This window comes from Heterocephalus glaber, unplaced genomic scaffold (genome assembly GCF_053883595.1).
Source record: "Heterocephalus glaber isolate CG9 unplaced genomic scaffold, H.glaber_assembly_v1.0 deba00000901, whole genome shotgun sequence".
Classification (NCBI taxonomy): domain Eukaryota; kingdom Metazoa; phylum Chordata; class Mammalia; order Rodentia; family Bathyergidae; genus Heterocephalus; species Heterocephalus glaber.
In genome coordinates, this window is record NW_028258171.1 from 11975236 (window position 1) to 11991708 (window position 16473).

Genomic DNA, 16473 nt, shown 5'->3' on the forward strand with positions numbered 1-16473 from the left:
CACAAATGGAAAATGTCTCTCTTAGAGCAGGATCCATTCCCCAAGGTGGAAACCCAAACCCCTTCTTTGGCATGAAAATATCCTGATTATCTCAGCTAGAAGTGATCTTTAGACATCCTTCAAATCTAGGCTCTGCCACTTAATTAGTTATGCAACTGAACACATTACTTAACCACTCTATACTTATAAAATGGGGATATAAATAATATCTATTCCACGGGCCTCAAATTCATTTGGGCCTCAAATGAATTAATATTTAGTCGAGAGAGGGATTAATGAGGAGGAGAGAGGGTGTCCTGCCAAGGAATGGGTGGGATAGATATAAGCAAAATATATGCATTGAAACCCTCTACACCATATGAAAATAAGGGGAGGGTTAATGCTGTGGAGGTGACAATGATCAAAATATGTTATGTTCTGTATGAAATTGCCAAAGTAAAATCCATTCATTTGTAAAGCAACATAAATAGTGAAAAAAATAAGCTTACATTTGTAAAGTGCCTGGAACATAATAGGCATTATGTAACAAGGGTCTTCAATGTACTTGCTACTTCCTAAATGAGCTAATTTTCCTTAGTCCTGTGATCTACTACATACTAATTTATAACTTAAAATATTTAAAAAGAAGTTTATATTTATAGATTATACTCATTAAATTTTTTTTTTTTGGTACTGGGGATGAAACTCAGGATCTTGTACTTGCAAGGCAGGTGCAGTGCCACAGAGCTAAATCTCCAGCCTTATGCTCATTAAATTTAAAAAAGCCCAGCAAGGTCAGCAACCATAGTTACAAACTACAAATTAGATGAAAGAAACTGTGTAAACTTATATTATTTTGTAATTCCTTGTGGCCACTGAGAATTTAAAAAATACAATACAAAAGTGAACATATTAAAATACTTGTTCTTCTACTCTACCAGTTCATAGTATTAAAGAAACTAAAAATGATAATGTAGGTTCAGAGAGAAAATGCATAAAATGAATAATTTTAACATTTAATATTTTTAGTGGGAGTCAGGGAGGTAATCTGAGGTCAAAAACTTACCTCATCTGACTTGAAGCTTTTACCCTGCATTCCATGTTTCCAGAAAGCCAGCACACTGTCTTGAAGGCATACTAAAAAAGATAAGGGAGAATAAAACTAAAATAAAAGTATTTCACTAACAATTTCCCTTAACTGTTTTTACCAAATAATAACCTAAGGCTATTCAAGTGCTTAAGGCAAAATTCCACTGTCTAGACCATTAATTCTCAACATTTTTGTGGCTAAGACGTGTTTAAACTCAAGTAATTTACTGAGGCAGGGTTAGGCAAGTTTTTAGATATATGTAACAGGCATTCATTTAAATACAGGCTAATTTCCGATGAGCTAGATATTAGCACATTAGTTTCCCTTTCACAGGCTGTATCCTTTGTCTGAGGTGAGTAATAAATACATATACAGGGGCCAGGGATTTAGCTCAATGGCACGGCACCTGCCTCGCAAGCACAAGGTTCTAAGTTCAATCCCCCATACAAAAACAAAAGACCAAAATACAGTTGGGTTTTTGGATTAAAAATGATTAGTTAAGTAGCTATTAAGCAAAAATCTTTTATGTTCATATTTTCCCTATTACAAAACAAATTTTAAAAAGTAAATCTGCCTGTACTCCAAAATTTAACCACACATTGAATATTTATGGTCTGAGTTAATTTTATTAAAAATTCTTAGTATTTAACCAATTATTATAATGTAAGTATTGAAGATAATTAAACAGAATTAGAAAAACATAAGCAAAAATGAAGACAATGGTGGAAAGTGAAAATTACATATACATAATACATATAAATATATATATATATTTTTTGGGGGGGGGTACTGGTGATTGAACTCAGGACCTTGCACTTGTGAGGCAGGCACAGCACCACTGAGCTAAATCCCTGGCCCTGCTTATATTTCTTATTAGAATTCTAAGTACAAAGTCAGTGGAAGAATGTTCTGGGACCATAATTCAGCTCAATAAAAGGAATAAGCTCAATAAAAGGAATAGTATCTCATTCTCATAATGACAAATCACATGTGTTTCTCTAATGGTGACAAAATATCCAGTTACTGGCTCTGTTCTTAAGACAAGATTTAAAGGAACTCTTTTGTCCAACAGAGTCCTTGTGATCAGTCCAGTTTTTACTAGCATGAAGAGATGGGAGCCTAGAGGGAACACTCGTGTAAAATTTTCTACATAATTTGCCACATATGAAAAGGTGGAGATGCCACAATGTCTCAATGAGAATGAAGAAGGCTCAGATCCGTATGGCAGCTCTCTTTTGAAAACATACATAAAGAAGTTAAAGAAGAAACTAGAAACTCCAAAATTCCTTTTATTTCAGCATCTACAGAAAGTTTAGGTTTTCTGCTTTAATAAAATAAGTTTCCTAGTCATAAGAAAATGATTTTTCTTTGGGGCCGGGGAGTTAGCTCAGTGGTTTCACTGCCTGCTGCGCAAGCGTAAGGACCCGAGTTCCATCTCCGGTACCAAAAAAAAAAAAAAAAAAAAAAAGAAAAAGAAAATGATTTTTCTGTCAGATGTTATACAAAAACACAAACATATTTTTGTTTTGGTTTTTGTTTTCTTGGTGCTAGGAATTAAGTCAAGGCCTCATGCATTCTACCACTGAGCTATACTTACATTTTGTGACAGAGGGAAGTCCAGTTTAATAGGAGATACTCATATTAGAATATTTAAAAATGAAAAACATTAAAAAAAGAATATACATGTAATTATAAAATAAATCTATTAAATGAACAGAAACTGCCAACTTTAACTCCTTTCTTTGATCTCTGGCTGAAATGGATCATCAACTGTTCAGAGTATTTGTAGTGTTGGGTAGGGTGGCATGTGCCAGTAATTTCAGCTACTTCAGGCAGACAGATTGTAAGTTTGAGGCCAGTCTGGACAACTTAGTGAGATCCTGTCTCAAAAATTAAAATAAATAAAATTTAAAAACAGCTAGAGATGTAGCTCAGTGGTGGAGCACTTGCCTAGTATGTGTGAGGTCCTGGGTTCAATCCCCAGTACCTCAAAAGTTTGTAGCCATAATATTTTTCTCAAGTTCTATCACTGCTGGGAAAAATACTGACATATAATCAAGGAAGATGCACATAACAATAAATTATAATAATTTTTGTCATAAAATCAAAATGGCATGAATTTCTAAATCCTGTGAGAAACCTGCTACTTATATGTAAACAGACCTAAAAGCAATAGACATCAATACACACCAATCAGAATCTTATATGGCAAAGAATTATAACATATCTAACACTGGTATAACACAAATACCTTCATGATTTGAAAAGAAGTGAGAGAAGTATGATTTATTTGATGCAGCAATGGGAATAGTGAACAGAAAATTTAAACATAACAACAAGTTTTAAATATTCAGGAAATAATATGGTCAAGACCTGCTCTGTCCAATATAGTGGCAATTAGCCACATGTAGCTATTTATACTAAAAGTTAATTAAAAAATTAAAAAGTAATTTATAACACTAATCATGTTTCAAATGCTTACTTGCAGCATGTATTTAAGGGCAGAGAAAAATAACATTTTTATTATCACAGAAACTTGTAGGAGACAGCACTGGTCTAGGCAACCTCAACCATGAACAAATGAACAAAAAAGCCCCACATATTCCAAATTCAGTAAAAACAGGGGACTTACCTACAGATTCGATGCGAAAATCAAAACTTAGCTCAGAGGCCAGTTTTTTACTTGATTTTAGTTTTCCTTGTAGATTTACAATTTTTACAAATCCTTAAAAAAAAGTTAAAAACAAAAGTCAAAACTGGAAATATAAATTTCCTAAAAGAAATATAACATGACATGATATATGGATTTTATATGGATATCAAATGATATTGTTAATAAAGTTAATGATTTACTTAAGTGTACCCAATGAAAAATCATCATTAATATGTTTAAAAGATATGTTCGAAGAATGTCTCCTTGGTAAATGGCAATTCTGCTCTCTATCTTTTTCACACAGAATAAAATGAACACTGACATTCTCATCTTTAAAAAACAAAAAACATTTTTTCTTTAAAAGTGGCGGTTTTGGTGCCCATTTAGTGGTAAGTGTTTTTTTTCCTTAAAAATTATACAACATACGTTATATTTGCAGTAATTATAACTTTACCACATGAGTTCTATTCTGCAAAGGTACATAGGATCAAGAAACAGTACTCTTGGGGCTGGGGATTTAGCTCAGTGGTTCCGCTGCCTGCCTCGAAAGCATAAGGTCCCGAGTTCGATCTCCCAGTATCAAAAAAAAAAAAAAAAAAAAGAAACAGTACTCTTAAGGGTAGTAAACACTAGGGTGGGGGAGCATATAAAACAATTCAACTTCCCTTTTGTCCACTTGTTTTAAATTTCATCATCTTTCACTCAGAATTGGAAGAGTTATGTCTGTATGTCTACTACCATGATTTGAGATTATAGGCCCATTACAGTCCAGTAAAATCAACTTATATATTGCATAGCTGACAACAAATTTTTTTTTGGTACCAGGGATCAAACTTGGGTCCTTGTGCTTGCGTAGCAGGCGGTGGAACCACTGAGCTAAATCCCCGGCCCCTGACAACAAATTTTTAGGTGTTCTTCTATCCCTTTAAATAGCAAAAATCTCAAGAATGTCACTTTCTAGTTACCTCGATTAATTAGGAATTAATTAGTAGAGCCTTTTTAATCAACCCCCCCCCACACACACACACTAGGGATTGAACCCAGGGCCTTTGCACTGGGCTACATCTCTAGCTCTTTAAAAAATATTTTTATTTTGAGATGGCATCTCACTAAATTGCAAAATTGCCCAACCAGGGTCAAACTTGTGATCCTGCTACCTCAGTTTCCCAAAGCGCTAGGATTATAGGCATCTGTCACTGTGCCCAGCTGATCAATAACTTTACAAAGTGTGATAAAACTACACAGTATTACCAAAGTGAAAACTAAGCACAATTTATCATCCTTCGATGGCTCACAAGATATTTGGGGATTTAATGTTAAAAGTTTAGCATTATTAAATCTGATTATTTGGTTAATACCAAATTTTCTATTTGTTTGGATAAAAAAAAAATCAATTAGCTTCCCTTAAGGATAACTTTCCTTAAGGATAACCAATCTCATTAGTACAGTATTCAGAGAATCAAGTTACTAACAAAGGGAAGATGATGAATGAAAACATGTGGATTTTAGTTTACTCATTTATAATACTAAATGATCCTTTTCTATAAAGTACAGTAAGTGTCTTCACAGCATACAGAGATTAGGTCACAAAAAATAGGTAAAATCAGCAGAACAATCTTCAAAATAACCTTGAACACTTATAGGTAGGTCTTGTCTTTAAAAACAAACATTTTGGACCGGTTATAGTGAATACTACCAAGACTCAAATATAATCCTGTTTGGGGGGATTCCATCTTGTAGAATTTACTGAATAAAAATAAGGTGGCTTTTTATAAACTAGAGTGCTTCATTTGCAAAATCAAAATAGTATCTGCTCCTAAAGTTTTTGTGTTTTTTTTGCCTCAAACTACTCACATTATAATACATTTCCTTCAGTAACATTCCCTGTTCCAAAAGATCATGGCAGGTAAAAGTGTCAAATCCATAAGTATATTAGGAATGCTCTCTGATGTAACTCCAAAAGTTAATGTTCAATGACTTTCTGGTGTCTGTGAGCTTCTACTTTTCATTAGTTATACTAAGTATAAGAGAGAATAGTTTACACAAAATTTACCTCAAGATATGACAAACAGGCCAAATATAAAGAAAAAGGTGACAGGGAAAGGCACTGATAGATCAATTATTGGTAGCCAATTTCATTTTTTCTTCAATGAAACCAGGTACTTAAAGAAATAATCTTGAATTCTAGTTTCATGCAATTAATTACATTAAAAGAATCATTTTATCAAGTAGTATATTCAAAATTAACATAGTACTTACTGTCTAAACACACTAAAACGGTATCTCTCTCCAACTGTGTTACATGAATGGAATCTAACTGTTGGTTGCCTGGAGAGGGGGAGAAAGTTAGTTATACAGTATGCTTTAACAAATAAGAGTAGAAAATAAATATGAACTCTGAATTTTGCTGTGATTCAGTCTTGGAAATATAACACAGAAATCATACTTTGTTGTATGTTACCTTTCAAAAAGTGAATAAAAATCAGTTAAGGAAAACAAATTTTGGTCCCAACATGGATAAATGAGCTGAGAAAACCTCAATTATTACTTTTCATTAATATTTCAGCCAGTTCTAGAAAGATGAGGTACAAAAATAAAATGAAGCAAATGTGGAGAACTAAGTAAATGCATGCCATACAATGGCTAGATTTTGCTCTGCACTTTACAGTCGATGGGAGATGAAAACATGATCAGTTAGGTGACCCACAGCACCCTTAGAATAAAATTAAGCCAGTGATTCAAAAGAGCACAAGGATTAATGTAACTATGATCAGCAGAAACTTTTCTTGGTATTGGTGTGTGTTTGCAGGTGAGAAGTTCCCTCCTAAAGAGGACACTGAGTAGCACAGTGAACAGTGCTTTCAACAATATCTTCGCAGAATGCAACTCTTTCTACTTTGCTGATAGTCAAGGCCTGTGTCTTAACATCTGCTAATAGATTGGATGATATTTTTGTAAACATTTTTTGTAAAACAATTTATTTTAAGCACCAAGCCTGCTTACATGGTCTTTAGCTCAATCTAGGACAAGATTTTAAATAAGAGCCAGTCATTCTTTATATCTCTCTGGAGTAGATGGATCTTTTCCTTTGAAAACTGCCACATTCACAGACAGACATTTATTTATTTATTTATTTATTTATTTATTTATTTATTTTTGAGGCAGGGTCTCACTATTTAGTTCAGGCTGGCCTCAAACTCACAGCAATCCTCTTGCCTCAGCCTCCCTGAGTGCTGGGATTATAAGCGTGTGCTACCACGCCCAGCTAGACACAAGATTTATATAGTATTTTGGGGTATTTATGGAAATTCAGAAAGGTGACACACAGTGAACGATCCAGATCTACATAATCAGTAAAATGTCTCTCTGGCAACACACCAAAAATAATTTTTCTCAGCTCATCTGTATTCATTCAACTAATACATATAAGAATCATCCTTGAAGATGTTTCAATAATAAAACAAGCCTGAGACTAAAAGGGTCTTGGAATAGGAGTCTTGAAGTCAGAGCTCCCCATCTCTCTTCCTTCACACCCTTTCCAGCCTCTGGAAACTACAATTTGATTCTCTCCTTGTGTCAGATCAACTTTTTAGCTTTTATAAGTAAGCAAGAACACATGGCATCTGTTTTTGTGTGCCTGACTTATTTCACTTAACATAAGGACCTCTAGTTTCAGCCCTGTTGCTGCATATGAATTTCATTCTTTCTGTGGCTGAATGACAGTCCATTGTACAAATACTCCACACTGTCCTTATCCATTCATCTGCTGATAGGTATTCAGGTTGGTTTTAAAACTTGGATACTGTGGACAATGCAACAAACACATGCATGCAGGTTATCACTTCAACATATTGATTCATTTCCTGTGGATATAAACCCAACAGTGAGACTGCTGGATCATATGAGAGTTCTATTTCTAGTGTTTAAAATAATCTCCATGCTGTTTTCCATAATGGCTGTACTAACTTAAATTCCTACCAGAAATGTACCACAGTTCTACTTTCTCTGCATCCTGCTAGTATTTGTCATTTTTTTATCTTTTTGATAACAATCACTATAACTTGTGGTTTTGATTTGCATTTCTCTGATGACTAGTGATGTTGAAGATTTTTCACTAAAAATATATTTTGATTGTTTTGTTCAAATTTTAATATTGGAGAATAAACTTTCCAATTTTTTCAGTCTTCACAGTGACATGCTTGACAATCTTCCAGGCTAATTAATCATTCTTAGACAGTACAATGAATACTTAAATGGAAAAGCTTGAAGGCCAAACCTAAGAAACCTTTATTCCAGTATGAAAAAAGCATATTCTATGATTCTAAGAAGTGATGGATGCGGAAAAGATAGCTTAAAACAGGATAGAGGAAAAAGGTAACTTTCAGAAGCTAATAAAATTCTGGAAATGTCCTAGAAAATGCAATTATTTATTTAGCAAGTCCAAAGATACAGCTGGTAACAATTCAGAGCTTTAAATGTCAGGAATCATTAAAATTTTCCTTAGTAAAATAATATGAATCAAATTTTCTCTGGCAAAGAGAGATCACAAACTATATAAGTACATGAGCATTTTGGCTTACTCAGGAAATTCTGTTCTTTAGAAGAGCCCATACTCGTTGAATTTAAGTGTTCTGGTTCTTTTATATGCAAAAGTATCAATAGTCTAACAAAGGTTAAAAAACTTACCTGCACCAATTTCTGTAAACCATGAAGATGCAGAATTCAAATTGATTGTCTCAAACTGAACTACTTGATTTAATTCAGTGCCTTTACTAATAGCTACACAGACCATAGGGTATTCTTGTTCTGGTATCACCAGCATTTCAAAAACATTCAAAGGAGTTGGTAAAGGAAAATCAAAGTGCTGCAAAAAATAAACAGAACTATAATTTAGAAACAATCTCCTCAATCATACTGTTGTCAAATAAAGTCAATAGAAAGGTGAGGGGGTGGAGGGGTTGAAGAGAGGACAGGGGAATGGGGAAAAAAAATAAGAACCAACATACATCATGTAAAAGTACAAATTCCCAATGATGAATGTCATCAAACTGTATATCTAAAATGTACCAATAAACTTAATGAATTAAAAAAAAGTCAATAGAAAGGCTTCTGTTTCCGTGATTTATCTAATTCTACAAAGGCCTACTACTAAGATGGTACTATGGGACTGGGGATTTAGCTCAGTGGTTCCGCCACCTGCCTCTCAAGCACAAGGTCCTAAGTTTGATCCCCGGTACCAAAAAAAAAAAAAAAAAAAAAAAAAGATGGTACTATGAATGTTCTCTACAAGAGAACTGGCTTTATTACTATTTACAGTGGTAGTCTATTTATTCTATGGTTAAAAATTTATTATGTAAGATCAGTTAAAGAGGAATCTTAATAAGAGCGCAAAAATTCCGAAGCTAAATAATTACTAATAACACTTTATAATTTTACCTCAGTTATAAACTAGCATTTTCTAAAGAAGAAAAATACAAACAAGGTAATATATACCTTTATCAACATGAATTTCTGCATTGGCTCATACCACTGAAGTAAAACAATTCCAGACTGTAAAGCTCCACAGAGGTATTTATGTCCTGTGTAAGGGTTTCTGACTGGAAAGAACAACAATGACAACAAAAGACACATTTAGAACACCGAATACCTTTTTGTGAAAGCAGAATTAGGTTAGCCAAATGTAACAGCTAAGCTACTCACCTAAAAGCTAAAACGGCAGTACTGTTATGAGGGAAAAAACATGGAACGTGATCTGGTAGCAATACTAAAACATGGATGGAAGAACAAACTATATGAAGTGATCACTTAGCTGACAAAGAACAATTACTCTCAGGTAAGCAAGATGATAAGAGTGGGCAAATAAATATAATTCTTTTTATTTTGGCTTTTTTACTCTTTCCTTGTCACTTTATCTCAATTTTATTTATCAGTACATGTTTGTAGTACATAATGATCATATTCCTCATGAGGAGTTGGTACTTCTTTTTTAATCCTCTTCCTGTGCCCTCCCTCCGCTCTTGGTCCCCTTCCATTTGCAAAGGATCTATTTCCCTGTTTCCTATTACCTATCTTTTATTTTGCTCTTTATATATTTTGGGTTTCTCATATAAAATAAATTATGTGATATTTAAGCTCGTGTGTCCAATTTAGTTCATTTAACATTATGGTCTCAAGGTACATCCATTTTCTTACAAACGTCTCAAGTTTATCTTTCTTTATGGCAGACTAGCAATCCAGTGTGTATAAATACCACATTTTCTTTATCCATCCGTTAATGGACATACAGGCCATTTCCAATATTTAGCTATCATGAATTGTGGTGCTATAAACATGGATATGTATCATTATAATATGATGTTTTTAACTCTTTGGGGAAGACACCCAGAGAAGGGGAATAGCTGGGTCAGATGGAATTTCTAGTTTTAGTTTTTTGAGGAATGTCCACACTGATTTCTATAATGGTTGCACTAATCTGCACTCCCATCAACAATGTAAGGTTCCTTTTCCCCCTGCAGCCTCACCAGCATTATTATTTAATTTCTTGATGATGGCCATTCTTTGTGGAGTAAGATAGAATCTCAGTGTTGTTTTAATTTGCATTTCTCTAATGGCCAGAGATGTTGAACATTTTTCATGAATTTACATGAATTTGTACTTCTTCTGAGAAATGTCTATTTCAGTTGCCCATTTTTTTTTCTTTTGGTACTGGGGATCAAACTTGGAACCTTGGGCTTGTGAGGCAGGTGGCAGAACCACTGAGCTAAATCCCCAGCCCTCAGTTGCCCATTTTTTAAATTGGGTCTTTTATTTTGAAGGGTCCATGTTAAATTATATACTTTTACTCCTAAATGCTTTTAATATGCTAGGTTCTTAAACAGAAGCACTTTTAATAAGAACAATACTTTGAACACAAAAACATCTAAATTAATATAAAACCTAAAAAAGCTGTTTCTAAGTAAACTGACTAAAAATAAATCCTGCTAAGAAAGTCTAGGGATAAGTGAAATTCATCGTATCATTTTTGGCATAGTAGTTTTCAGTTGTCTACTTAAGGTAAGATGAAGATAAGTCATCATGTATGTATTTATTCACCTTGCTGGAACTTCTTTAATCCAAATCTACAAAAATTCATATTGGTCTTTCCTCCCAATTTGACTCTTATCAACAATAGCATATACTGATTATCAGAACAACTATTTGCATTAAGTTCACAGTAGTACTTATGAGTTTAAATCTTAAGACTGTAAGCTTCTAGGCCTTTTTGGAATCACAGATTCTGGGAATCTGATAACAGGAACAGATGCGATTTTTGCTAGGAAGATGTTTACACATCTTCCATAAGAATGTGCTTAAATAGCCATGCACTGCCCAGCATTTTCAACAACAATGGAATGCATTGCTATGGTGCTCCCATAAAAACACACTGTCTCATGACACCATAGCCACCTTAATTTATTTAAGTGCAATGATGAAATTTCCTAGAGATCAGTATCAAGAGACATGACTGTAAATAAAGCTCATCTACTGTTAAAAAACATTTTTGTTTCAGAGAGTGTACACTATGCTTTAGAACTACTGTGTGTCAGGAAGCTCACTGATCAAACAAAAGAATAAACAGAAGTTAGGACCCTAAGATCTCAAGACATCAGACACAGATTTGGTTCTAGGTTCTATTATTTATACACTTGATCTTAGCCAAAAGGCCGAGAAGCAATAGGTTCTATTACTTATGACCTAACAAGTGTCAGAGTTGTTTAAAGGCTGAGATAATTATGTAGTAAAGATTTATCCTTGCCCTGAAAAAGGTCTGTTCTCTATCCTCCACTCTTGAGAAATAATTGCTAAGCTTTTGAAATGTCATGCTTGATAGGAGCATCTCTGCCTGGGAACCTGAGGTCACTGGATAATCTAACAATATGATTTAGGGTGAGGCTGGCAACACTGGATAGTCCTAGTGCGAGGGCCGGCTATGCCAGAAAGATCAACAATGTGACTCAGAGTGGGAGCTTTGGGTCATGTAGTATCCGCCGCTATCTGGAAGGGATGGTGAGAGAGATCAACCATAAAAGGCATCAATCACACCTTCAGGATGGAGCCCCAGTAAAAACTGTGGACGATGAAGCTCAAAGGAGCTTCCCTTTACTGCTCTCTGCTGGGTCCTTTTCCTGTGCTCTGCCCTATGTTCTTCTTCCAGTGGGTCATTCTTTATCTGTTTTGGCAGTGGTGGGGATTGGCCCCAAGCCTTGTGCATGCTCAGGCTCTCCCTGAGCTACCATCCTACCCTCCTTGGGTGAATTCAATCTGTATCTTTTCCCTGTAAGAAACTATAATGATAACTATAACTGCTTTCAGTGACTTCTTTGAGTTCTTCTAAAGAATTGGTGAATCTGAGGGTGCTTCTGGAAAACCCTCAAAGTTGTACTTTTGAATTAGAAGTATGGTGGTCTTGTATAGACTGTTCTATTTCAGAGTTGGCTAAACTCTTGTAATAATTTTCATTAAGAACTAGCAAACCCAGGCATCGTAGCACACATCTAAAATCCCAAGCTACTCTAGAGCCTGAGGCAGGAGAACTGCAAGTTGAAGGCTAGCCTGGGCATTTAGTGAGACCCTATCTCAAAATAGAAAGGGCTGGGGATGTTGCTCAGGCGTTGGGTGCCTGCCTAGCATGCACATGGCCTTGGCTTTAATCCTCAGTACTGGATCAAAAAAAGAAATCAGGAGTGGGCTGGGACAGCAGTTCAGTGGTGGGGCACTAGCATATACAAGGTTCTGGGTTCAGAACCCAGTACTGTAAACGAACAAACAACAAACTAGCAGTGACTGGTAAATCTCAGGGACTATGGTTAACAAACAGTAGAAGCCAGGCATGGTGGTGCATTCCTGTAATACTAGCATTCAGAAGACAGAAGCAGGACGACTGCTGAGAGTTTGAGGCCAGCCTGGGCTACATAGTGAGCTCAAGACCAGCCTGAATTACATAGTGAGACCCTGTCACAAACAAAGAGACAGACAGACAGATAGACAGATAGACAGTAGGAATGCTGGGCTATGAAGACCACATTTCTCTGTATATTCTTGTGCTTTACTGGTAACATAACTTAAAAAAAAAAGTCATTCTATAAGACTTCAAATAATTTTAAAGTTGTTGAAAGTTCTAACCATTCAGTTTGAGAAATAGCATTTACTTACCTATGCAACATTTGTGGCACCCTTTTGTATCAGGAATCTTTGTTGTTAAAGCGAACTTTCTGAAAACATTAAACAATATAAATGTTCTTTATTGCTGTGGTTGTCATACAGTGATTTATGAATGCATTGCATCAGACAGGAAGGAGCTTTTAAAAAGTTGTCTTGGAGGGCTGGGGATTTAGCTTGGTGGTTTCACTGCCTGCTGTGTAAGCGCAAGAACCCGAGTTCGATCCCCAGTACCAAAAAAACCCCAATTTGTCTTGGACTCTGAGTACAGACTGCCTGGTTTTATAGGACTGAGGTAGGGCCTGAGAATCTGTATTATAAAACTTCAACAGGTGATTCTCATGGGCAGTCCAGTTTAGGAAACACTGATCTTGTGCATCCTAGATGGCATGTACTTTAGTGTAAAGTACCTTTGAAAATTACGACAAAGAAAGTTTTCTCCGGGTAATGGTACAGACTGTTTCAAAAACAGACACTAATTCCCCTCACTCCTAGTAGAACAGAACTGTATTTTGTACCTTGGCAGTATGCGGTCTGGAAACCTATGAGTTTGAATATGGGCAGCTAATCCCGGTTTTTTGGCTTGTTCAAACAAAGCAATAAGATTATGAGAGTAGAGTTGAAAGGTTTTTCCTATAAAAGAGAAATATTTTACTTTTATTTATCATTTACAACAGAAAAATACAATTTTCAAGTAAAAGAAACATAATTACCTTCTAAAATGAGGAGTCCAATCATGTTCAAAGGCCAAGCAAAACAAAACATACACAAAAGCAAAACAAAACAAAAATTCAGTTAATACTACGTGGAAATAACTTTAAAATAATATTCATAAATTAAGTATATTCTGACAAACAGTGATCTGGGCAGAATGTTTGTAAACCTTCAGGGTGAGAACATAGAAAAAGTAATTGTTAAAACTGATGTACAAAATCTTATGTTACGGGCTGAGTTAAAATAATTCACATGTGACAATTTTAGAACAAAATGGAAATATATAAAACTGCATCACTATCATCTCTCTGGCTTAGATCTATTTATCAGTAATTCATCAAATTACTTGGGCTTAAAGCTGACTGTAATGAATTCCTCAAAATAATACACTGAAGTAGTAAATAAGCCAATATGATAAGCTATAATACAAGGATAAACAGGGGTGCAATTACATATAATAAAAGACAAAGCTGTGGTTAAGGAAGGGAAACATGGTAAATATTTTCCGATTCTCCATTTTATAAAGTATGGTAACACAACAACACAAAATAGTATTTATCCTTTTATTATTAGAAAGCATAAATATAAATATAGCCTTCTTCTCATGAAATGCTCTATACTTTTTTCAGAACAGCAACATTCTGGCTAACCCTACGCCAGCCTTCCTCTCTCCACTGACGCTATATCCACCATGAGCTGCACCGCTAGCTAGGCTGCTAAACACACATGTACACGTATGGGAACATTTTCTCCTGTTAGGCTCTGCTGCCCACCTTCTTTCAGTTTTGTGAGTCATTTTAACTCGAGTATAAAAGAACTAATTTATAGGCTAACTTTTCCCTGCTTTCCCATGGTTATCTTATAAATATGTGAGATGCACCCCACATAGTGCTTTAAGCTTATTTTGAAAACAACTATGACTAGGGATAAAAGACAGCAGCAAGAGAATCAGAGAAAAGTAATTTTGTGCGTGTAAAATTCAGAACTGTTAAAGAGAATCAGTTTAAATTTCTTTTCAAAAAAGTAATAAATTAATATTACTAAATGAAATTTAAACGATTTGAGGAAAGCATAATAGCTCTTGATGTCAGCTTTTTAGAACCATTTATGGACAAATAATATGCTCTTCCATTTTAGTATATGTGTCACCAAACGAGCACAATAATATGCTTTTCAAAAACACTGAATCAGCCAAATATATAGACTGCTGAAGAATCTCTACTACAGAGGAATAATAATTGTCTTGTACTCTATATCAGAATTAGGAAGCCTCTAAGCAGTCATTTAAATCTAAAATGTAAGAAAACATTGTTTGATATATAAGAAAAAAAAATCTAAAATTACTACCCACCTATTCATTGCTAACTATAACCAAAAGAGAAAAAACACAATCACCCAAAGTAGCATAGGTTGCTCTGGAATCATTTTGTTCAGCAGACATCAAACTATCAAGCCCAAGGCAGTTACATGTGGTCTACAACAACATGAATGCTGCCACCAAACAGCTCTCTAAGGCTTCACAGTTCACTAGCACTTTGGATTAATTTCATTTAACCCTTACAACAACCTCATGAGACTTAGTACCCATCACCCTCATTTGATAAGTATGAAAACAGAGGCTATGAAGAGGGGAACTGACTTGCTGAAGCTCACAGAGAAAGCAGCAGCTCAACCTGCTGCTTCTTTCCTTCATCTGTTAACACTCAGTGGAGGATGGGATGACAGCAGTGGTGGAGGCAGAGGAGAGGCTGAGGCTTTGCAGGGGGGAAGGACCTCAGGGAATGATCAGTGTGCTACCTGCCCCAGGTGCACAGTTGCTGGGGCATTTGGGAAGAAAAATCTGCAAGTCTCAAAGTTACTAGACTATAGCTATCTAGAATTACAAATACACATTTTAAAACATTTCTCTGCCTGCCTGTGGTTTTTCATCATGAATGCATACCTGATAATGACATTAAAGTATTATTAATAACATACAGCCAAGTACACTTCCGTGGAAATAACTAAGGAAAAAAAGAAAAAAAGAAGAAAATTAAACTGTGTAATTTTCATTCTCTTGCCCTTTAACCTCCAAATTCCAATATTCTAAAACAGTACTTTTAGGGATGTAGCTCAAATGATAGAATGGTTGCTGAGCATGTGCAAGGCCCTGGGTACTGTGGACCACACAAAACAAAACAAATAAAATAGTATTACAAAAGCAACTATTTTCTGGCTTTCAGTAAATTACCAAAACCTCAGGGAAAAACATTTTTCAACATGAACATGTAAAGAGTATAATATCCCTTTAAATATTTACAATAAAAATTAAAATTTAGGTCTATACAAAGTGATTTAAAATTAAGATATTTCTTTTATTTGATTTGTCTCAACTACTTTTTTGATTTAAAAGCCCTCATTACCTGTTCCATAGTTGCCTCATGTAGTTCATTGAGATTCAATGTGTAAATACCATCTTCAGTTCCAAAAATAATGTACTGATCTAAAACAGTTCATAAATTGCCAGAATTTACTATCATTTTCCAAAAGTATTTACTAAAATAATAGTTTTATGTTGTAATGATATTAAGAGCCACACACGCAAAGTAAAATTATTTTCCAAAATTCACTTCTTGCTGCCTCACTTCTTTCCCCAACACCTTTCTTGTTTTATAAAAAGTAGATATATTCTGGTTAGAATAATTTATTGAGTTCACCATACTATATAGTTCTCTACTTTGACATCATCTTTATGTTTTAATATTTCTATAGTAAAAAATTTTGCGAGACACCTCAAATACTCTCCAACAAGGAAATCACACATTCAGTGTAAATTATAAATCATGACACCCACAATGGA

At 34.8% G+C, this 16473-nt stretch overlaps 1 protein-coding gene across 2 annotated transcripts in view; it reads right to left on the bottom strand.

Moving 5' to 3' along the window:
* Map4k5 (mitogen-activated protein kinase kinase kinase kinase 5) overlaps positions 1-16473 on the bottom strand; it is a 96891-nt gene that overhangs the window by 5761 nt on the left and 74657 nt on the right. For both annotated transcript variants that reach the window (XM_087208085.1, XM_087208084.1), the window contains exons 22-30: positions 16037-16116; positions 15577-15637; positions 13439-13553; positions 12915-12973; positions 9216-9319; positions 8409-8586; positions 5982-6050; positions 3702-3794; positions 1046-1116 (exon numbers count right to left, since the gene is read on the bottom strand). In XM_087208085.1, coding sequence (XP_087064211.1) covers positions 1046-1116; positions 3702-3794; positions 5982-6050; positions 8409-8586; positions 9216-9319; positions 12915-12973; positions 13439-13553; positions 15577-15637; positions 16037-16116 — 830 coding nt within the window. The remainder of the gene's footprint in view (positions 1-1045; positions 1117-3701; positions 3795-5981; positions 6051-8408; positions 8587-9215; positions 9320-12914; positions 12974-13438; positions 13554-15576; positions 15638-16036; positions 16117-16473) is intronic.